General features: G+C 37.2%; 1 protein-coding gene across 4 annotated transcripts in view; it reads right to left on the reverse strand.

Annotated features, from left to right (window-relative positions):
* The window catches only part of SLC1A3 (solute carrier family 1 member 3), a gene marked incomplete at both ends in the record, with an annotated part of 59,351 nt that overhangs the window by 23,244 nt on the left and 10,946 nt on the right, over positions 1–25,161 (reverse strand). For 3 of the 4 annotated variants that reach the window (XM_082301371.1, XM_082301369.1, XM_082301368.1), the window contains one exon: positions 18,591–18,728. The exons of the other annotated variant lie outside the window; for it this stretch is intronic. In XM_082301371.1, coding sequence (XP_082157497.1) covers positions 18,591–18,728 — 138 coding nt within the window. The remainder of the gene's footprint in view (positions 1–18,590; positions 18,729–25,161) is intronic. 4 annotated transcript variants of the gene reach the window in all.

Here is a 25,161-nt window from a genome sequence, read left to right on the forward strand (position 1 = left end):
ATGAATAGTGAAAGACCATTCTGTTGTGGTTCATCACTGATAGTGCTCTTTCAGTAGAATAGCTTACTTTATGAAACTTATTCTTTGGTGTCAGTGCATTTTAATTGTTATAAAAAATATGACAGTGATCCATGCTGGAAAGTATTTTCTGGGACATCAAGTTTAGCCTTCTGATACAGCAGGGAAGTATAGTCTAAAGTATTGGTTAAAAATTTACTGAGCTTGAGGTTTAAACCAACAGCAATTTTTATCCTAACAATTTCCATGTTTGGGTATTCCGCTGCCTTGCTCTCATCTTAGTTTGCTTGTTTCAGTGCACAAATAATTTGATTGGTTAATGGCTCAATGTCCAGATGAGATCAGTGATGAGTGAGGTCCCTCAGGAATCTGTGGGGGGATCAGCCCTGTTTGATATCTTCATCAATGATGCAGACAGTGGGATTGAGTGTACCCTCAGCAGGTTTGCAGATGACACCAAGGAGAGAGGTGTTTGACCTGCCCGAGGGACCGGATGCCATCCAGAGGGACCTGGACGACCTCAAGGAGTGGGTCCATGGGAGCATCATGAGGTTTAATAAGACCACGTGCTGGTGCTGCACCTGGGTCAGGGCAACCCCTGATATCAGCACAGGCTGGGCATGAACAGAACAAGAGCAGCCCTGGCCAGCAGGACTTGGGGGTGCTGTGGGTGAGAGGCTGGACATGAGCCAGCAAAAGAAGCATAACCAGCAGGTCAAGAGAGGTGATTTTCCCCCTCCACTCTGCCCTCATGAAACCCACCTGTGGGGGGGTTGGAGCACTGCATCCACCTGTTGCGTCCTCAGCACAAGAAAGACGTGGCGCTGTTAGACCAGGTCCAGAGGCCACAAAGGTATTGGAGGGATGGACCACCTCCTGTTTGAGGACAAGCTGAGAGAGTTGGGGTTGTTCAGTCTGGAGAGCAGAAGGCTGTGGGGAGACCATTTAGCACCTTCTAGAACATGAAGAAGGCCTGTAAGAAAGATGGGGACTAACTTTTTAGTAGAGTCTGTTATTACAGGACAAGTGGTAATAGTTTTAAAGAGATTGAGACTGGACATAAAGAATAACTTTTTTAAAATGAGGGAGTTGAAACACTCTCAGCCAGAGAGTTGGTGGCTCTGCCGTCTGTGGAAACTGTCAAGGTCAGGCTGGAGAGGGCTCTGAGCACCCTGATCTAGCTGAAGCAGTCCCAGCTGATTGCAAGGGGTTGGACTAGATGATTTTAAAGGTCCATTCCAATGCAAAATGTTCTGTGTTTCTTCCCTTTAAATTCTTCTCTCTGTCAGTATGAGTCACTGAGGGCAAGGAATAATTTCATAAACCACCCCACACTCCGCTTGTTGTTGCTAAAATATTTATAAACACCTCCTGGTAAAATGAAGTAAGTCAATATGGTACGCTTGGTGCATCTACTGAATGTCAGTGATGCTTACATTACTACATGAAAACTCCTGCAGGATTGTGCTCTTCTGTTCTGAAAAGTAGAGTTGGCTTGCAATGTAACAGGATACATTTGAAGAACCAGTAGGAAAGTACATTTCCTGAAACACATCTGCCTCAGAAGGACCCTGCTGTGGAGCTGTTGAGATACTCATTTAACTCTTCGCATTATTCTGTCTTTTCCTCACAGTATTGGAATGTGACAAACAATATGCTTTTTGAAGGGAAACTAGGGAGTAATTTATCTTCTTTATGTGTGTTAAGCAGAGCAGGAGGGAGATGCAAGCAGGGATTCACAGCAAGCCATGGAGCAGTGATTAGTAACAGCTGACAGTCTCAAACCAAGACTCTCTTTCTTTGGTTACCTCATTGTAATAACAGAGTACAAAGAACTGACTGTCTTCAAGCCAAGAATCAGAGACCCAGGAACACAGAAAAATTTTTTTTGGTAACAAAACACTACTGCTACCTGCACAGCGGAATTCTAAAAAGACATCCTTTTATGTCCAGACACTTGGACTAAGCTTTCCTGGAAATGGGATTCTTATGTTGGGCATAAAGCTGATTATTTTCTTTATATGGAGGGAAAGAAATAACTATATTTGTTTATGAAAAGGCATAATGTAGTGTGGTAAATTATTTCAGTTCAATCAGGGAACAAGTTTATTTTGGTAGCTGATAAGCCAAAGCACATTAAATTAGTTTAAATCCTGAAGTGCATGTTGTTGCAAGACTGAAATAAATATGCTAGTAGTTGTAAGACTTTTATCCTATTCCCTGAGGATGAAATAATAGTCTTCATTTATTCTGAATATGTTGCCAAAAATACTTTCATGCTTTAAGCATGAAATGCACTGCATCCTATCAAGATACAAGCGATACAGTTACATTTACATTCTGGATGGTGTTGAGCACACTACTCAGTGCTCCATAAAAATCCATAATGCAATTTCTCAAAACACATGTGCAAATTTTTAACTTGGTAAACTGCTGGTCTGAGTTTTGGCAGGCTGTGCCTGGAGTTCTTCACAGACATGTTTTTGTATGTGCAGCACTTATTAAACAACATTCCACAAATGTACAGTGCTTCTGTTATCTGGCTGGCTCTATACAGTGTGACAAAGCTGCAAACTATTTACTATACTAAATCACTTGGGATGTACATTAGTTGCTACTGAAAAAATAACGGGAGATTAGAGGTGTCCATAAGGGAACAGTAGCTAGTAGTGCAGTCTAGTGCAAAAAGTAATCTTCTTTTACATCTTGAATATGTAACAAGTGCCTGAAGAGACACTTACATGAATTAATTTTATAGAGTTCATGCAGCAGCTATCGTTTGGAAGGAAGCTTTGCCCAGTTGGATGTGACTTGATACATACTTGAACCAATAGTAGTGTGTGACTAATGGATCTGGCAACAACCTGACCTTTGGATTTCTGCTTGGATTTTTAATTTTAGCACAATTTTTAAAACCTTAAGATCGTTCCTTGTTAATTCAGCAATGCTAAGAAAATTTGGAAACAGAGTCACATTGCCTTTAGGTATGTATAGTGAGACTTCCTTTTTTGGGTAATCTGAAGTTGCACTAGTAACTGTTCACTCACTGAAGAACCCTCCATGTTTTCTGTTGTTGCAGTAGCTACTCTCTATTCTTGCACCAGTTTATTAATAATCACAATAGCTCTGCTTTGTTGTTGTTGGTTTTTTTTAATAAATCTTGTCAGCGATACAACACTGATTTGTGCATCTGTGTCCAACTTAAAAGTTCTAAGTGTTCCTTTTGCTTTCAAGCTGGCAGTTCATTCATCTGCTGCTGTTTTACTCACTGATCTTCCATGAGCTGCTCAGGGTGCTACTGCTTTCCTTTTGTCTATGTTGCACACACTCTGCTGGTGTTTACATGTCCTCATAATCCTTTTAGTTTATTACATTCCTCCCCATGTGCCATGGATTTTTTTCAGTTTGTTCTATTTTGCAGCACTATGTATGATTACATGTGCTGTTCTTGATGGATTCACACTTTGTTTGCTGACTTTTCTCCTTTCACACTTCAAGTATAATTTTAACTTCCGCCAAGTTGAGGTGCTATCTGCATCATAGCAACATAAATCTCTTTGAGTGAAACTCCATTGTGACACTGCTATTTTGCTCTCCTTAGCAATAAGTTATCTGAGTTACCTCTCTATGACAGGGATCTTGGTATAACATCTTCTCAGTCTGGGGAGGTTTGTCCTGAAAGACATTATGACCAAGTGTGTACTGACATTCATGCAGGACCTAATATAGTGATGCCTCAGTTCCCCTGAGACTTCAGGCACAAATAAGATGCACCACTACACAATATCTATCCGTGTCAAAAGGAAATACACAGAGCTCTTTCATGCATCTAAGTCATTATTTGAACTAGAAACTGCAGAGCAGTAACTAATTAGACAATACAGACTACGTTTTGGATTCTTATTTTTAAAGAATCACAAGAACTTGCATTTGGTAAATCATCCACATAAAGTTTTTTATCAAAAACTGAATCCTATGTTGATAAAGAATGTAGAAACAATCTGAGACTTCCTTTATCACATATAACCCAGTCTATTTAAAGAGAATGGGATCTGATGCAGAAATTATTTTTAAAAAATTGTATAGACATTATTAAATTTATGAACTAATAGCGTTTTAAAACCCCACTTATAATCCATTAGCTAATACATTAAATAATAAATGAGAATATCTTAATGCATAACATGATAACATTTTCCCTTTTTCTAATAGGAGTAAATCAGAACTTAATTACACTCAAATTCCCCCCAAGAATTTAATGAGTAACAATCAAATCAAGTTTAAGAAAAAAATAGTTTCTATTTGTGAATTTAAGGTCCTCTGGTAATATGCTATACGAATACTAAGGAGTCATTACTTTAGCTGCAGTTAGTCTATTGTGTTTTAAATTGTCATTATAATTTGGTGGGGCTTTTTCACGATTCAGTAATGATGTTAAGGCTCTTCTGAGAACTCATTAAGAAAGTGTGGAATTGGAGTTTCATGTGAACAGGCTTTTGTTTTCCTTCTTTTCTCTCTTTTGTTTCAATGACCTCTTGAACTTTGGGCCACTGATTCAGTTACAGCCTTGCAACATCAAAGATGTACATTTTTTTTCTTTGTATTTCTTCACCTTACAGACTTGTAGGAAGCAAAGGAAAGAAGTTAATACTTTCTCTGGAATGCCTGACAGTAGCAATCAGTATTTTTTAATAATATTATTACACTTTTTTCAGGATGCTGCAGTGCTAAGTACAGCTGAAGCAGAAGGTTTGGCTTCCACAATTCAAGCGCTATACAGTTGCCATCTGGGCATTATCTGGTTGTTGGCAAGATTCAGAATATGAATTTCTGTGAGAGGTCAGAGGTATGAAAGAAAATTATTAGCTGATTTCAAACTAAATAGGTGAAAGAGAAAAGAGAGTTTTTAAAAATTACTCCTATTACTGGACTGTGATGTTCTGTAGAACAGAAAACTAGCCTATTTTTTTTTAAACAAACTAGTTATCATCCTATCTTGAATTTGAAAGATTTATTTTCTTAATGGATGATGATCCTTTGCACAGGTTCATTAGCCATGAGACAGATGTTAGCCAGACTTAGTAAGCATATGTTCTCTAACTTGGTTTTCAGACTTTGGGGAATTAGGACATAATGAAATTTTAAAATCTGGACAAAGCTAATTTTCAGTGCAAGAATGTATTCATTAATGAAATAGCCATTCATTAGATGAACTCTTGACCAAAACCTACTTTCTCTCTAGCTCTGAAAAGAAACTACATTCACTGGAGAAGCTCTGATATTATCTAAGTATTCAGAAATAAGTTAGAAGTGGGTGGGAAACAACAGAATAAAGTATTTAGCTTTTCATGTGAGTAAAGAGAAAATTCTAGTACTGAGAGAGCTGTTAATGAAGGAAAGAAACAGAATTATTTTGTTAACTGTGGTGCAGATAGTGCTATGTTGTACTTATTTTTTTCTTATCTACCACCAGTAAGGAGCTACTTGTATCATTGTCTGAGGATGAAGAAACACATTTATCTGAAAAAGAGTTAATCCTGTTTAAGTATACAATTATAACAAACTAAAGTCTGATTCTGAAAATGTGATGAACTGAGGCATCTAAATAAATATTTGTGTTAATGTACTTAGTCCAAAAACCTCTTCACAACTTGTGTGCACTTGAAGCCCTTCAATCTCTTCAGTGAAGTAAAGATGAATATTGCTGGAAGATTAATACCAGATCTGATCAATCAGGAACCAGAAGTCATGTTCTCCAAATACTGGAATATGGTAAACCCCAAAATTTTTTCAAACAAGTGTTCTTTGTTGAGTGACTCTTGAGTTTTCTGAATATAGTTAGGATTTATTTGTGAGATTCTTTTTACAACCAGGAGGTCTGGAGTTTAGTTTGCTTTGATTTTTGACTTCCAGAGATGATGTTTCTTTAAGAACAGCATTAAGATCTGAAGGCTTCTGTTGGCACAAATGTTAAATTTTCTTTATTTCCATGTTAATCCCTCAGTATTAGAACTGAATTGCTATTCAGCTGTGAGACACTGTAAAGGACTATCTTTTCTTTTCTGCATGATAGTTCTTTTTCCTTTTTTTTTTTTTCTTTTTTTTTGCACAAGTCTCTCTGTATTCCAATAATTTTTACTTGTCTTTGTAGATTGTCATTAGTATATCTTCTTTTGATAGACTCCTGCAGAGAAAAAGTTCTTTTCAAGATACTGTTGATAGAAGGAATACACAGAACTTCTGTATCTGGTGACCCAATGAACCAAAATTTATGAGCTTGCTGTTCCAGGTGATTTTCTTGCTAGTTTGCAATGTATGACTGTGCCCACACTACCTGGAGCTGAAAGTTTGGGAAGTACCAAACTGCTTTTTTTTACTAAGTGTGCAAACCTCTGAGGAATCAGTGTTTGTACTGCTTGGACATATCCCTCTTTCCTTTGGAAGTGCAATGTGCGTTTGTCCAAGATCAAAAACACTAAAAATGCAAGCTCTGTTGACCTGAGAAACAGACAGACAACTCAAGAAAGGACTACCTTGAGGACAGGTAAAGACCTGTAAAATTTCTTTTTCTCCGTTTCTGGAATCCAGATGGCACTTGCTGCCTTGCAGAGAGTAATAGATTGGAGTTTAGGTAAATTTATGTAGCTTTGCTGCAGTGTGTATCAGTGGCATCATTCAGTCAAATTAAGTCAGATCTCTCTAGGAAGAGAGAGAAGCAAAGGAAAAAGGCCTTGTGACATGGAGAAATGTGCCATCAGGGAGGGTCAGGTGAGCTATCTGATGCAGTGCATAAAAGTGGCAGAGTATGCCCAGACTTAGTCCAAACTGCTGCTTTCTGGCATAAGCCACCATCACAAAACCCCACTCATTTCTGGGACTGGTGTTATGTCACAAGAGTTTTTCATCAAACTTAGCTGTGTAACAGCTGAAACCTAGACTCACCTGTGAGATGAAAAAAAGATCTGACTGTGTGAGTCTGAAAATGTTTACACCAAGATACTTTCCACCCAACTAAAAAAGACTGTCAATTCTGTGAGGAGATTCTAGGCTGCGGCAAATACTTTGCCATGTTCGTGACTGTCTCAGGCATTCATTCGGAGACAACATGGCAACAAAGAAACAAGGAAAAGATATTCTACCCTGTGCTGCCATGTCTCTGTGAAAGGTTAACAACTATAAAAATGAACTTTGAACTAGAAAGCAATCCTATCGATAAGGTCAGCTCTTATATATTTGCAATGATTATCTTTTGAGAAATTCTCCACACCATATACAACAGTATCATTTATATTTTGTTGCATTCATTCCTTAAGATCTGGGTATAGAATATATTCAGGAACAACCTGTAAGTAAAGAAAAAAAAATGCACTACCAGGAGTGTCTGGATGAAAAGAATTCTAGCAGATGCAGGAACTACTTTGTGACTCTCTGACATATAACTCAAATCCCAGATATTGCTAGTCCTTAGTTATATCTGTAGTCTCAACAAATTTTTAGAAATTTTTGTTCTGAATATTTCCGTTTTCTCCTTCTTATTCTCCACCATTGAGAGCTGTGACATGTGGCTGGAATATTAGGATGAACAATTGTGTGGGAGGCCTTCCTCCTCTTCCAGACAATCCAACATCTTACTGGAATCCAGACCCAAGGCTTGAGTCATGTAGGTCCTGTAGTCCACAGCGGCTCTCCTCATTTTCCATTGCTCAGAATTCAGGTGGAATTTCCACCAATGCTGTCAAGACACTGGCTTTCAGTACCTCTGCCTCCAGTAATAATGATAATGACGGATCTGCCTTACAGAAATTTATAATCCAGATACATATCTAAGGAGAGTAGGTAGGAGATACAGCAATTAGCTTTGAGAATTAAGTGGAAATAATATGTTATAGGTCAACAGCTATCCATCATCAAAAAACAGAAAAAAAAATCAGAGCGAAAACAAGGCTAGAGACGATAGTATCACAGAACCTTGTTTCTGAAAGTGACAACCTTCTGCGTGTTCTACAATGACCTGTGTAGCTGATGCAGTTATTCAGAAAGTACTTCGTACTTTGTCACATTTCACAGTGCTGAAGAAACAATGATACATGTTAATTCTTCTGCTGTGCAAGTACTTCCAGTAATGTTCCTGGTGTTCCCAAAATCCAGCCTGAGGAACTTTCTTCATTAGATTCTTCCAGTTTTTACAAGCAGTTACAGCAAAGGCAGACTGACAAGGAAGAAAATATGATAGAATTGTGCTGTATTTGCATGTCGGAAATGAGGATGCAGATCATGGTGTTCAAGGAAGAGCTAGGGGGGTGAAAGGAGTAGGAAAGTGTAAGCTGATAAAGCTGGAAAGGAACCTTTGTGTACCTAACTATGTGGAACTCTTCACAATTTTCTGGCTGTTTTTTGTCACATTTTGATAGTGGCTTTTACACTGTTGCTATTTGTAAATTTCCCAAGAGTGGGACAATTAAGAGCTGTTGATATTGTCGTGCTTATTTCTTTCCCTCTTCCTTGACCTATGTCTTGCTTTAGCTCTTTTATTTTGAAGTCTAATTTCATGCCAATGGAGTGAGTTAATGTCTGTTGACAAGTGAGATGATTCTTAAATCCTGGAATGGTTTTTCCTTGGTTTTGAACTGGTTCTTGAAGAGCTGTGTGTCAGAAAGAAAGCTGAAACTGTAGACAGTAGTCAGTGCCTTAGAGTAATTGTTCAGTGAAATCTTAGCAAGTGAAAACAGAGAGATCCCGTCAATCTGATATGAAATTCTAAAGAATGCGAAACCAACACAAAACTGGGAAATAAATTAATCCGATGATCTGCCAACTCGTTTGTCTTCACATTTATCTGACAATAGGTTCTTCTGAAAGACTGTGAGGAGCAGAAAAAGATAGAGTTAATTGCTCTTGTTTGCCCTCCCTGCAACTAGGGAGCAGTGGGATCTAGGGCCTTGCTAAATTGCTAGCTCCACAAATTTAATAACCAGTGATTACTGTATCTGTGAAGCCTCTAACTTTAGTTTCAAACTATAAACTTCTGGCTTGTGGTGCTATACAACATGATTGAATTTTGTCTTGTGTGAAGAAGTACTTCCTTTTCTTTGATATAAATGCATGCTCTTGTTATTTCAATGGACATGCTATTTTTCCTATATTATGAAAAATATTTAGGATATATAAATGTAAGTAGTTACTCCATCTTAGCCTCTACAAAGGATTCATGATTTCTGTGGACTTTTGCAGCAACTTCTGTGGTTGTATCTTTATTAAGCCAAAAATGAAGTCTGCTTAATTCCTCCTTGTGTTTTACTAGAACTTAATTCCAGTAATAAGCTCTGTCACCCTCTCTGGACTGTTCACAGTGAGTCTGAGAACTCTTGCCTGTACTAGTGCCCATCTGAGAACTTGTGATTAGGTGTGCTATAGGTGCAGCCTGTTCCCCTTTCCCAGGTGTACTACTTTGCACTTGGCACCATTCTAGTTCACCTGTCATGTTATCACAGACTCATTCATTATTGAAGACATACAATGTCTTCATTTTACAGTTTCAATCTGCAATATCCTGAACAAAATGCTTGTCCTAATTCTCAAAATGCTGAGAGTTGGTTTTGCATTTTGGGCATTTTACTGTACAAAATGTAAAACCAAGTCTTTTCCATTTTCAAACTAATCTAGCTGGTTTTACATTTTGTAGTATTTTTGAGTTTTTTCATTTTCAGGTCTGCTGATTTTCTGTAACCAACACATATTCGTATTAAACTCAAAAAAGTGTTTTGAGTTTTCCTTGATATATTTTCAGTCCTTCTGCCCTCGACTAAAATGTTAAGAAGGAGACTGTGGTTTTACAATGGTCCACCGGTGCTCAGGCAAGATGCTTTAATTCTTATGTGTTCGTTCAACAGTTTTTGATTTTTGTTTTGTCAGGAAGCAAAGTATTGATGTTATGCATTTGAACTAAGACATAAAAGCAAAACTAAATCTTTGTGGGTGGGAGGTTGCTCCCTATTGTCAATTCAGCTGGAATCGCATGCAGAATGCAAACTGAATAAAAGTATAACAACCTGTTACTCAATACTTCGGGCAGCAGCTGAAGTTATACTTGCAATGAGGTTTAAGTCAGCCTTCAGTTAAGGACCACTAGCAAAATCGAATTATTTTAGAGGAGTTTTCTAGTTTCACTATCTTTAGTTATTGCAGACTTTGTTCTTGAACACCCCTGCTGTTTGTGCACTGCTGCTCACAGAGCCTAAGACTTCAAAAACCACACTGCTGTGTATTTTCTGCTTTTGGATGCTCTTTATCTTCTTAAGTTTTCTTTTTTATGGTATAATCAAATGTTATCTTATACAGACTGTCATTTTATGCAGGAATTTAATCTCTGCTGCTATTGCATTTTAATTCTTAGTCAGATCTGACTAAGAATCCACTTAGAATTGTTCTCTTAGGCTCTTGTGAAGATAGATTTCTCTGTATCCCCTATTGCCAAATTGCTTCAGAAATGGTTCAGAAATAATGAGTTATAATTTAATTTTATGAACCTTTCTGAAGTCCTTGCTTTTAGTATTGGCACAGATTAAGATACATAGCAGTTTTTGAGGAAGAGGTTCCACCCAAAGATATATTTTTTGTACAAATACTCATGACATTTCATTATGATTTTCTAACATCCATGCCTTGCAAAATGCTGGCTATAGTTTGTTTCCTAACTGATTGTCAGCATGCTCAGAATCTGCACATCATTTCTTCTGTGTTTTGACATGAAAGTTGATGTTTCTAGGCGCTGAATGCTTCCTAAACTACCTGGTTTTCTTCTTTTTTTTTTTTTTTTAATGTAGCTGCCTGCTATTTAAACTCAGTTTTTTAACTTTGAAAATATTTGTCCAAAATACTTCAGAAATGCATGGCATAATTATGAAACATATATTGCCCACATTCCCTTAAAGGCTGTGGAATATAACAGTATAAAAAGGTTCCAATTTCTTCACCTTTGAGTGCCTATACAAATAATGATTTTTAAAAGTTATATGCCAGACCTTTTTTTTACACAGAAATACAGGTACTGAAGGGAAGGTCTTTATAATAGTTATGTTACTGTTTTGTGTTTGTACATTTTTAGCTGCCGTTGGCCTGAATCTACCATAAAGATTCTAGTCTGAGATGAAATTGTTTCTGAACATGGATCAATATTTGTAATGTTTCTTCAATTGGCCAAACCCAACAGATTATTCTGTTTACAAGATAACTGGATCCCTACTAACTTAGCAATTTATATGCCCACATTTTAAGAGGGTCTCTATTTTGGACACACACAAATACAGCATGAGTTTTCCTTTATTTGGGTGAAAAAGTAGATGGATGTTCAAATTAAATAACTGTGTCATCCAGTTATGTAAATTGCATATGCAAATACCTACAAGAATGCATGAACTCATGTGTGCATGAAATGTACAAGTGCATAAAATTAAAGCTGCTGTGCGATTCAGCTTTTACAATGTCGATATGCTTATAAAGCTTTTGGTGGGAGAAGGGAGAGGGAAGAGTTGCCTAAAAAGAAGGTAAGTTACTTTTAAAATAATATTTTATGCATTAAAAGAAAGTCATAAATGAAAAAATAATGCGCTCCTGGGATGTCCATGGATTGGTTACTCATAGAGGCTTAATACTACTCATAGAGGCTTAATCTACAGGATTCCTCTGCAGAGAGATCCTAATACAAGCACATAGGCAGCTCAAATGCACTGACAATCTAGGAAGTGCTTTGTTCAGAGAGAATTTGTTAATTCTTTCCCCTATAACTGGAGTCAGCTGAGATCAGTGTAAAACTTTTTATTGACTTGGTGACTATTTATTATTCTGACTTCTAAAATTCTTTCTTTAGACCTTGCCAAAATCAGAATTTTGGGAAAATCAGAAAATCTGCCAATTTTTAGAATTTGGAAAATGGATTCATTGCTCTGGTTCAGCTAAACTGACCAAACAACTGCTTAACTGCTTCTTGGATTTTGTGTATGAACTGTATGAACTGAATCAGGAACACTGTGTTTCTTAAACTTTTCTTAAACACAGCAGCATAAGACTGACTTTTATTAATGCTTTCACCTTCCAGCTTAACTGTAAGTAGTAAGAGGTTTCAGAGGCACTGGTTATCTGTCTGTTCTGGCAGAATGAATTAAAGGGAATTACTGCTAGGTCTCTCCTTTTCTTTTTTTCCTGAGATAACGATAACTGGCTCCACAGGTCTGTTCTGCCTGAATGAGAGACTTTCCATCTGTTGAAATTACCATAAACATTGTAGCTGATAGGAGACAGCACCTGGGACCTTGTAGTAGGTGACAACCTTTTTTTCACAGTACACTTCTCAGCCAGTAGACATGAGAACACAGGAGCTACTTAGAGGCTTCAAGCACTACTGATTCACAAACCTAGACACATGTTGGTTTCACAGCCTCTTTTTTGAAGAGGTAATGCAGAAGTCTCTTTATGCCAGACACCTCTGTTGTGCTCTGATGTGAGGGGTTAAGAGAGTAAAAGAGAAATTCTGGCCCTTTACGTTTACTGCTACTAATTTAATATGTTAATAAAGGAGATTGCCATTGCCAAAATGAAAAAAACTACTAGAGGATAGGGGTTTGATATGATTGATAGCATTTGCATCTAGTTACACTTGATGGATTGTTTACTGTCTCATTTCAATATTAGAAAGGCAAATACAAAACTTAATTTCTTAACTGTAATAACATTAGACTGTTTTCTAGAATTATGTCTTTACAGAACGCAGTGTACATCTGCTATCTGGATGTGGGAGGCTGAGCCATTGTATCACAGTCCCCTGTCATACAACCTAGTTTAAATCCTAAATATATGTAACTAAAATAGCTATATGCATCTGCTGAGTTTTCCATCACATGTAGTCATATTCTTTTCTGCCTAGTAGCTATAAAAAAACCCCAAACAACACTTCACCAGCACTACATCTGAAGGAAGAAAAAAAGCAGAGATACAAAAGGAAAACATGATTTGCCTCAGGTTACACAACATCTCACAACACTGACTTTCCACATTTTGCATCCACAGGTAGCACTGGGAAAAAACTGCCTTTCTGCAATTGAATATGTTAATGTCCAGATGCTGCATTTTTCCTGACTTAGGTAAGGGAGTAACTTGGAGAATATCTTAAGTTCAGTTGTTTGAACATTACAGTTGTTTCATTGTAGGCAATTTTAAGCAACTGCAGCTACAACTTGTCTGTTAGTTGTGAACCCTGAGAGTGCTTTGTTATATTACTTGAGTGACTTTGTGTGCCTTTATTTTATCTCATTGAGGGGATAGCCTTTATTCCTTACTGAATGCTTTTAGCAAGCACCGTTCATTGCATTCCTTTGATAGCTGAAACCAAAAGCATCGTATGCACATCTGAGGCTAGTTAGGAAGCATCCATTCATGGAAATTCCCGCTTTCTGCTCTTTGTCAATACTTTCTATAGTTTTTGTAGCAGTAACTACTATGAACATTTTGATAAAGTTTCGGGGCAAAACCTTATGTCTCTGAGTCTGCCCCAAGCAAAATCACTTGTGTCTCCTGCAGTACTCAGTGTTGTCAACAGTTATTGAAACCCCATAGAGGCAGGGAAGCTTCTGTGTCTTCCAGAGCCCATTAGCAAAAGTTACGTTATTATTTGAATTAGAAAGAGGAGTGAATATAAACGAAGACATTATACAATCTGCATGTTAAAATGCTCTTCCTCTTTGAAGTAAATCTTCTCTGCTCATCCTTTTACACTGTTTTTCCATACAGCCTTCTTTTTTTGGAAGGAGGCTCACCATCTGTGTTTGTACAGAATCTTGCACACAAAATCCTGGTCAGTGGTTAAGACTCATTTGCACCACATTAGTGTTACTCCCATCAACAGTTTGGACAAGCGGTATTGTCTAGTGCACAGTGTGTTGTATTGGTATTCACAAATGGAATCTTTGCTTGATTCTATAATTGCTGTGTAATCCTTGGTGAGCCAGACCTCAGTTTCACTGTTTCTATACTCCTATTCTCCTTCCCTATCTTGATGTGTGTTACTAAATAAACTGTAGACTTAATGTCTCTGCAATGTGCAGGAAAAATTAGTGTCAGGCCTTGAATGGGCTTTTAATGCTTTGTTACAATTTACCAGACAAAGATATTTGAAAGAATAGCACAGAATTTAATCCCTGTTCACTTGCATTTAAAAATAGTGGTCTCTGTAAAAACTAAATTCCAAGCTCTCAAAATTTTGTGGAAGGAAAAGTAACCTGTCTGTTAAACTGAACTGTGACTAGAATTGTGAAAATATTTGCACATAACCCTTATAAAATTTCTCTAGCTTTAATATTTCTCATAAATGTTATGTTCAAACTGTGCTCTTTATAAAGACTGGCTGTGAATCTTTCTTGTGGAAGGGATTTCAGGAAATAAGTGTTTTTGTTAGGAAAAGATACCTCATTGTGACAACATTATATTCAGTGAATACCTGAAACTCACAGAAAAAAACTTGTGGGCTAGTTTTAAGGACTGGAATTTCAATTTCATTATCATCTTGCTATAACAGCTCAAAAAATATTAATGCATAGTACTCTTATTGCTGATGCAATTTTCTCCAGCTTTGCCAATTTCATGATGAGTTGAATTGTTATCATATGCATACATATTTATTTTATATACCTTTTAGGGACAATGTGTATTTTAAAATAACTGTGTCAATTTTAATGTCAGATGCTTCAAGCTGTAAAGAAATCAGAAAGCATAAAATATTTTTTCTTGTATAACTGCTGCAAATTCAAAACAGAGCAAAATTTTCAGTCCTCTGTTTGTATAAGAATTAATATTTAAATTAATATTAAAGACTTGGCAATAATACAATCCAAATGGGAATTTAATCTATTTATTTGGTTATTTATATTTCCTCTCATACACCATGTTTTAATTTTGCCTTTGACTTTATATGACATCCCAATTGGGAATGCTGACTTAGGAGTTCTCTCATTTTAAAGACTGTAGACAATAAAGCCCAACAGCTGAATTTATGTCTAGACCACAAAAATAAATAATAGACATGCGTATAATCATATTTTCCTATAAACATTAAAAGATAGCGAATGGTATGCAAGTAACCTCCATTTTCTCCCAAGTAGATGTTAGTACATGCCTGGTAACACACACATCAGAAGATAGAATCTCATGGAGAAAGCTGCATACCTACTTGAACCATGTGCAATGATGGTAAGTCATAAGGCAAAGGTGACTAAAAGCCTCTGAATGATCCTACATTGCTTCTTCCATTAAATACGGAAACAAGGGGTAAAGAAATATTACTAGGTTGACTTCACCTTGGATAGTTTATTTTCCTGAGGTCTGTGAATAACCATCAGAACTGTTTACCTGTATAGCAGAAGTCTTCAGTTTCACAATTTATCTTTTATTAATATAATAGCCCATTAACTATTAGTTTGATTTTATTCTAATTTCTTTGACATTCACAAAGTTTGCAAGAGAATGTAACCATCCCCAGCCTATTTCTAATACCACAGAGACCATAGGTTATGGTTGTGCCACAGTTACATCCATCACTCTTGCATAAATACAAAAGGAAACCCAGAATATCATGTCTAGGAGACACAACAAAGTATTATTCAAATAATTGACAATTGGAAGAAGCAAGTATGTTATCAGCATGAAGACCTGGAGGAGTCACTTCTAAATTAGTTAAGAGGCATCCACTATGCTTTGCCAAACAAAATACAGGAAATAAGAGATTTGGCTTAAGGATACTGAGTGGTCTTAAGACTGACTTGAGAAGTATTAGACTTCTATCCAATTAATTATATAATGTGTAAAAAAAGAATCCAACCATACATCAAATGGCACAGTAGTACACCTATATAGGTTATATTTAATTATTGTTTAGATATTCAGTAATGCCTGTATGTTCATTTGTGTATGAGAGTTCTGCAGCAAAAACGTAAAAACATCCCTTTTAAAAAACAATTTGTATGCTAAATGAGGTATTGTTCAGGGTAGAAAACAGGTTTTTTTCCACAGTTTTTAGAATAAACTCGGAAAAGTATTTTATTCCCATGAAAAAGGGCGTAGTCCTGCTGTACCGAATGATTTAAAAAAAGAAATTATATCTGCTATTTGTGAATTGCATTGAGTTTTCTTTCATTGTTCCCTACCCAACTCAAGAAGTTTAAAATGTTGTTATTCACCTTGAAAATTACTGTCTCTACTTCAAAGGGAAACTCTAAGTATAATCCATTTAATATTACAAGGCACTTGTATGATAATAGGACAAATCTTACCGATGGATAAGATTTCTCTTTGCCAAATGCCTGTCTATAATAAAGGAATTGATTGTTACGAAAAAAAAGGCTTAAAAAAGGATAAAGGGTTTTAAAGGGAAAGAAAGAACACATCAAAAAGAGGGGTATTGTTTGAATCCAGAGAATGAAGATTCTTTTCAGAATAGGGTTACTTGGAAAGTTTTTTTTCTGATGTTTCACAAAATCTCTACTGAGACCTGGTGACACAGCAAATGAACTTGTTTTATCAAAAGTCCAGCTCCTTGTGATGCTTGTGAGTCTCTAAGATAATTTCCTGATCTTTACCTGTGTTTCTACTTCGATTGTTAAAAATCATTCAAATCCCTGTATAGGGTGATCTACCTAGTTTCCTAATTTACCTTGAGCTCTCTGAGAGAGTCAGTATGATTGCAGAGTTATAAGGAATTGAGAATTCAAGAGTTAAATTCTCCTGCAATAATTCATCCTGCAAAATTGAGCAGCAGTGCCAGTCTCAGTTGGCATCAAAAAAGGGTAAAAATCTCTCCTTTGCTACTTTTAATGGTTCTTCTATCAGTGTCCCGCCAACCCAGGGAGTTCTACAGCTGAAAGGGACAAGAAGATGGGAGAAAGTATGACATGTAACAGAATTATGCCCTGGTTGGGAATAAAACCTGCCATCATTTCCCCTACAAAACTTACAAATCACTCCCTAGTTTCAGGGTTCATTTAATTTTCAGTATCCATATAATATGTGTGTACAGAAACAAACTTCACTTTTTCTTTGGAATATGAGAAGGCAAACAGTTTTGTTACTGTGAATACCCTAGTTTCCTGCTGTTACATTAACACCTTATTCTCATACACACTACTTTTGGTTTCTGTGAAGATATGAGTCTGTGCTCATTTGCATTTTTAAGAGATCTTAATATTAACATATTTGACAATCAATTAAATAGAAAACAACTTATAGTCTCTGGATCCTCTGTCAATCAAGGTAGTGTATTTGCTGTTTTAGATCCTAGGACTGCACAGTGGGTGATTTTGATTAAGTTCTCCAAGCTGATTTGTTGATAGACTAAAATCCATGCCTTCTTTTCTTCAGGTAATTGATAAAATAAATACATCACAGGTACATCCTGAACATTCATAACAAATCTGAGAGGTCTTCCATGAACCTTGGGTGGAATGCCAAGGCATATATGATCATAAGAAATTAAATATATCACTAGTTAGAGGAACAACTTGGTAAAGAGTGCTCAAAGCTTAATAGAGTTGCTGACCAGAAGACAACGAAACAGAACTGATGGAATTAAGTTTCTTCCAAACTTTCCATTCTATCCCATCTATCACCAATGGACATGGACTCACTGGAGTGGGTCCAGAGGAAGTCGTGAAAATGATCAGAGGGCTGAAGTACCTCTCTTATGAGGACAGGCTGAGAGCATTGGGGTTGCTCAGCCTGGAAGAGAAGGTTCCAGGGAGACCTTAGAACACCTTCCAGTACTTGAAGGGCCTATAAGAGGGCTTGTAGTGATAGAAGAGGAGATGGCTTAAACTAAAAGAAGGTGGGTTTAGATTAGATGTCAGGAATAAAATCTTTACTAACTGTGATGGGGCACTGGCAGAGGTTGCCCAGAGAAGCTGCTTATGCCCCATCCCTGGCAGTGTTCAAGAACAGGTTGGATGTGGCTCTGAGCAATCTGGTCTACTGGAAGGTGTCCCTGCCCGTGGCAGGACGGTTGGAACCAGATGCCCTTTAAGGCCCCTTCCAACCCAAGCCATTTTATGATAGGATTCCATTTTTTCTAATCTGTTGCTGGAACACGAGGAGGCAGACAGATGTTTTACATATCTGTGGTTACAGGCGTGTGTTATTGCCCACAATAAACAGTTTCAACTTTCTTGGGTTTTGGCAGTGTGTTTTTGAGATATGTTATCTTTGATAACAATAGGACATTGTGGAGGAAATATCTGTTCAGAAAGTAAGGGAAGAGAGTGGAGTACAGAGTCAGTTTCATAGCAGCCACATACAGTAACTTGTACAGTTATTCTGTCTTGGAATTCAGAAAAATATCTTACAGTTTCTCTGTATATTAATTCAAATGTCTCATTACATTGTCTCTAAACCAGCAATAGCAATGCAGTGTCCTTCTGCAGGTTATAGCACTTACAGGATATAGAATGGTTACTTTTTAGATTTTGGTGTGTGCATCTTTATAAAATTATTTAAAAGAAGAGAAAAATATGGGTGTGTTTTGTTTTGTTTTTGTTTACCTGTGACTAAACTGGAGACAATTAGTGGCAGGACCAGCATCTGCAGCATTCTCATGAGTAGTTCTCCTGGAAACGAAAAGTACTTCACTTCCCGATAGCTCATCTTATATGATCGAAGAGAAAATCCCAGGATTACACCTGAAGGGAGGAAAAAGATATCATTACTCAGTCTTTTAAAGTAGTAGTAACATCTGAACATGACCATCTGTAGAGTACTTACTTGACATATCTAATTGTAACAGTTTTTACTACACTGATTTACTTTCTCTAGTATCATCTACTACTATGAGTAGTCCTAATGAAAACTTGAAATTATTGTCATGGTTTCGGAACAGCGTTCCCAATTTAGTGCTCCCAGTGAAACACTGCAAACCATGGGTAGCTTGCTCAGTTCCCTGTTCCCTCCCCTGTGGTGGGATAGAGAGGAGAACTGGAGGCACAACATGTAGGCATCATGCCTTGAGATAAGAACAATTACTAGAGACAGCAATGAAATAAGAAAAAGAACAGTAATAATTTTAATAACGAAGTGTACAAGAGGCGAATGATTCACACACAAGTGCTCACCATGCAGAAATCCCCAACATGCTCCAAGACTCGGAAGGGGCCCCTTCCCCTCGCCCCAAAAAATGATGTTGGGTGGTATAGAATAACCTCTGGGTCCTAGCCAAGCCCCCTCCTGGCTACTGCAAAAACTAACCCTCTCCTGGCCAGAATCAGAACAGTTATTCAGAAGGATTTTTGTGCTGCTATTTTTTAAAATCAGGATTACTGTCAAAGGTATATATCTTGAGTGCTAATGAAAAGGAAACAATCCCAGCTACTGTGGCCAAGTGTCTTGAATTCTGGGATTTTGACTGTAATCATATACGCAATGCATACACATACTAACTAGCAGTCTTCAGAAGTCTTGTCCGTGCCTGTTTACTCTGTGGGGCCTGGTCCTGCAGATGTGCTTCAGATTGAAAGGGATAACCAGGACAGACATATTTGAGAATCCCTTTGTGGTTTGGTCTTTTTGTAGTCAAAAAGAAGTGGGAGGTAAGCAGCTCCACACACGCTTACCTTCAGGAATACTGATACTTGCAAAGAAGAAGATGATCAGCATTGGAAGGCCTTACTGGATAATTAAGTGGTGGGTTTCAATGCCTGAGGGACAGGAGCAAGGGAATGCCTGGATCCATTTATCATGCTGGGAACAGATAAATGATGCTTGAAATACATTTACAAATGGAAGCCTTAGATGGGCTGACGTGTGGCAACCTAAATTTCCCAGCTACAACTTTGAAGATTTTTCCCTGTACTTGCCACCAACAGCTTTGTTTGCATATTTATTTAGTTACTTGGTCAGCTGGCATGACTAGTTGCAATTTGCAATTGTTAAATGGCTTGGCGCCTGTCTGATGTAGGTCTTCTATACCCAGCCAAATAACTCATGGCTTTATCTGGAACACATTAACCATACAGATGGTGAAACTCTACTATCTCTCTGTTCATGACTCCATGGTCTTCCCGGCTGTCTAGGACTGGCATTTTGGTTAACTGTGACTGTGTAGAATGCTGGATCAGAATTTATCTTACTGGGTCAATTTTTAGCCAGGTCAATTCCTTGAGGCAACTATTTTGTATGGCTACACAGGTATTGGTATTTCACTGATAGAAATGCACTTTGGCAAAGACTGGGATTGCCCTTTTTGAAAGATAGGCAGACTCAGATTTCCTAAAATGTTTTATGAAACTGCTCCTCAGTAATAGGCAGCAGAGCATTCTAGCTCAATTCTAGATCTTGTTAGAACTTTAGTACCTCCTGAAAGAGCTGTAACATTCAACAGTTTTGACAACTCTAGTCCCAATTCTTAATCACTTTGTGGTTTTGCTTTAATTTAAAGATTTTTTGATTGGTAGTTCAGTAGAGTGGGTAATATCTTCATGTCAAATTTTGCTGGCTAAAATATGCTGTCATGCCTCCTACACTAGATTATTGACATCTGCTGGTGAAAGAAAACAGCTGTGACTCTCAATTCAGTGACCTCTGCTTGTCTTATCATGATTTAGGGACTTCAGCAGGTTGGTTAAGCTAGAGGAGTTGAGAAATATCTTGCGCAGAACAGAAAATAGAACAGTATTACAGGACAGGGAGAAAAGTGATTAAAATGCAAATGGCACCAAGCATGGAGTTCACGTTATGGAAGAGAGTGGCAGGACTGGAAGGCATTTAGTTTAGTCTCATTTATGTACAGGTAGCTAAAGTGCATTTTGCATAAATTGTTCTTTTTTAGGTAAAATTACATCATAAAATGCGTAGAAGAAGGGCATCTGAATTACTCTTGTTTAAAAGACCTGCCTAAGAGTTTCTCTTCTTTTCAAAAAAGTTTTAAGTTCTGCTGCTGAGATACTCATTATTTTCTTTTGGTATGAGAAACACATTTCTCAAATATAAAGAATCCATCTGGATCTTTTGTTTCTGCACTTAATGAGCACTACATTTTGACAACTGGGTAACAAGCAAATAGAGCTAGACTGGTTTCTTACTTAGGCCATAGTCCTGCAATTAGTTCCACATGAATTAATCCCTGCACTAGTACAAAGCCTCACTGGGGTTGGTAAGGGTTTCTGAGGCTGCTATAAGAACTAGTCCTTATGCTATGCTATAAGGGCTCGATTATCTGTTCCACTGCCATCCAAGCAGTACATCCAAGTGACCTAAGTTGGCTGTTTTAATGAATATTATTGGTAGTGAGAGTGAGTTTTTGAAGTGCCATGTAAACCTGTTGAGCCAAAAATTATTGGCTTTTTTTATCCTAACATGCTCTATGCATAATTACAGGGTTGCCCAGCACTGCAGTTTACAGGAGGAATTTCTGCAATGTGAAAAAAATGTGCCCTGGTAGTGCATTATGTTGAAATGGGTCAACACACAACAGCTACTAATTCTTCAGCCTCAGTCTTAGCACTGCTATTGATTTGTATGCAGTCATGTCCAAGACATGAGAACTTTTCTCTGACTCAGTTTACCTGCTTGAAATATAGACACAGTAGCAGTTGTTTCACAGATATTTCTGAAAATTGATTGTATTCACACAGTCGTCTTAGTAGCTCAAGAAGAAATTTAAGCAAATTATTTCCTTTTTGTAGCATTTGATAATCAATGCAGAGCAGCATGATTTTACCAGTCCCCCTTGATCTTAGAATAAATTAAGATTGAACTTCATTTTCTGTTCCGAGTTTGAATAACTAGATAGTGGGTATAATATCCCATCTGACAAAGTTGAATTAACAAAATTCTTGAAACAGTAAAGTTAAATTTGGCAAGGTAGCTTTGTCTTCTTTGAATTAACTTCTTGGAACCAACATTCACAGGCTTGAAATAGTGAGATAGCAGCATATAATGATGATTTAAAAACAGGAGCAATGACAAAGCATCAAAATAAAGTCCTGAACCAAGGCCTTGTGGGAGGCACTAAACCTTTGGGAGGTGTGCAGTATTCCATCAACTATCTGCTTTGTGTGTGGCAGGAGTTTTAGTGCTTAGTACTGTTCATGGCCAAGACTGGGAAGGCTAAATATTGGAAGCGGCTTTTCTCAGTAAAAGTTTCAAGTTTCAGGTTAATTCTGAAAATTGTAATGAGACAAAGCCTTGTGTGAAACAAGCTCCCACAACCTGTTGTGCAGGTTTCTGTCTACCCTTTGTAACAGAAAAAATCAGCTAATCAACACTATCAGAGCCTGACTTCTCAAATGGTTAATAGTGTACCATTTTTGCACTGCAGGAAAGAGTAGATTTATCAACAGAATTTAGGCTTTTTCTGGACAAAAATTAGTAGTGCCTGTTTAAGTTAACAAGCTGAATTCTATACATATGTACAGTGTATAACAGAAACATTGTTAAATAATGTACACAGTTCATAATGAAAAAGCAAATCAGTTTAGAGTTATAAATGGGTTTTTGAGCTATTCTTGTCAGTGATACAGTTAAGTTTATGGAAAAATTTATTTGTAGATAATCCTGATGACAATCAGAACAATCTAACAAGATAAACCATTTTATTGCATTGATTTTATACCAGTGTAGATGTTCAAAATAAAATTCAATATGTATGGCTACAGTGAAAAGAGTATTTAAAACTTGCAAGGAGCAAAAGGTGAAAATAATTCTGGCAGTTAGGGTAATGGCATGGAAATTGCAAAATTGTAGGTATATTTTAGAATTCCTTATTCCAAAAATAGGAACACACTGATGAATGGCCTACAGTCTTCAGTTCTAGATGCTGGGTACCAGAAAGGAAAAAATAAAGTCTTTGTGTCAGGCTTTAAAAACTATGGACATACTTGTATGTCTGAGAAACACACAACCTTCCATGAAAAATGTCTTAAATGGATTAGCATGAAAGTGTGATGAAGTAAGCAATAAAATCAGGGTCTGAAGTAGCAAGACAAAAATTGTTCTGTAATATTTTTTGGAACAGATATGTTATGGAGATAGCTGGTTAAAAAAAAAAAAAAATTCACACAATTTCCTTAATTGAATTTGAAAATGAGGTTCAAAATCCTCCTTGGATAAAAGTCCTCAATTGTGTCACAAAAATGCCCTGGTGTCACAATAGTGGAGGCTCCTTCACATGACTCTTTGTGTTGCATATATGAAATGGGTGGCAGACCTACCTATGACTTTAAACAACACATCAATTAAAAAAAACCCCAAACCATAACTCTTAGAAGAAGGAAGATGGGACTTTACTTACATCTAAACATTCATGCAAGAACTTAAGGGAAGCTTAAGTCTATACTTCTGGCCCACTTAGAAGAATTATATATAAAAAATTAATAAAGAGAAAGGATTGCCTTTTTCATTACTTCAAATAATTCATTATTTTAAGACTAAGTTATTGAAATGAAATCTTACGAGCTTCTGGTCTCTATCTTATTTCAGAATCACACAGGAATTAAGACCATACAATTATTTCAAACTTACATTTTTTACAATGCCCACACTCTCTGCTGTGTTTTCAAGCAAGCAGTACAAAATTCTGACAGTTGCAATTCTCAATTGACCAAACATCACTTAAACATATTTCAAAAGGAAATTACTATGTGTTATATCAATGATGGTGCAAGAAGTGCTTTTTCTTTATCAGTGCTTGCCAGTTCAATCAGAACACACCACTGAGAGTTATATACACTTCTGCTTTTTACTGTAAATCTCAGAACACTATTAAATGAGGTCCATATCAATACCCTTTTCTTTAGTATATGAGGTACAGAATTACCTTTGCTTTTTCAGCAGGAAATAGAAAACTTAAAAAATAATTGGAAAAAAGAATACCTTACACTGAGTTAAAGGCTGTTCTAGACTAACAGCTGTTAATGGTCCAGTTCCAGAAAATCTTGTAACCAGCAAGCAGATAACATTTTGGTCTATAACAACAATTGGGCAAGAGCCATGAAGGGAATCAAGCTTCTACCAGTTTAATGGGGCATTGTATATTTTTGTTAGCTGTGCAGCCATTTCATTCCTATGTTCCTGCAGAGCTCTGGAATGACTGCTTTTGTTCTTTGGGTCATTTGTTTCTGGTTAATTTACCATTTTGTTCTGACACCTTTCTTCTAACAGCCAGTTTCAGATAAGTCTACAACTGTATTTACTTGAGACAAACAGGTAAATTACTTCTCTAGTGATAAGAAATACTTCAAGTTGCCGACAAAATCCATTTCTTAATTTCTTTCCTTGCTTGCCACAAGAATCACACAATTTGCTCAGCATGACTTTGATTTTCATAGTTTTTGTTTCGTAATTTTATATTGAATCTTCTCCCCCTGGTATATCTGATATATCACCCCTCCTTCCTTACTTTCTGGTTTTTCTTATGTAGGTAGGAAGGTATGTTCCCTTTGAAACTATTTTGTTGAACATAAATACCAGGTTTTAACTGCATTATGACATTGTAGCAGAGAGCTTAAGGACCTGTGCTCCAAGCTACTCTATTAGAATCTTTATTAAGGTGGAATATGGGTTAATTTGAACACAAGCAGTTACCTCTCCTTTGCCTGAGACATACCGTGAGAGGAGTCACGGGAGAAATAGTGTGGAAGAGCTAGATATCCTAGACATGACTGGGATCTGGAAAAGATCTGGGATCTGCAAAAAGGGACATGTCCAGAGAAAAGCAAGTGTATAGCAAAGTAAGAGTCACGTTGATGTCAGAGAGTTGCCCACTGGACCAGAAGAGAAGTCCTTGTGTTACCTTTGCTCAGGGGCCACAGGAGTGCCATGGTGCTCACAGCTGTGCTGGGGAGATACAGAGCCACAGCCCTGCAGTCACAGTACCTCGAGAACACCTGCTCCCTGAACTTGGCCCCGAGGGTTTGCTTTATCCTGTAAGAGAGATTATTTTCCCAGAAGACCCATACCAGGCTTTTAACACCAGTATTCAGTTACAATTTGCAAAGACGAAGAGGCATTTTATAATAAATGTGTATTGGGGGCATTCAGAGCTAGATTTACAGATATACATGGGCACTTAATTCCCAACTAAAAATTAGTAAAACACTCTGCCTGCCACCTTCTGCCCCA

Source organism: Coloeus monedula (genome assembly GCF_965178545.1).
Source record: "Coloeus monedula genome assembly, chromosome: Z".
Classification (NCBI taxonomy): Eukaryota; Metazoa; Chordata; class Aves; order Passeriformes; family Corvidae; genus Coloeus; species Coloeus monedula.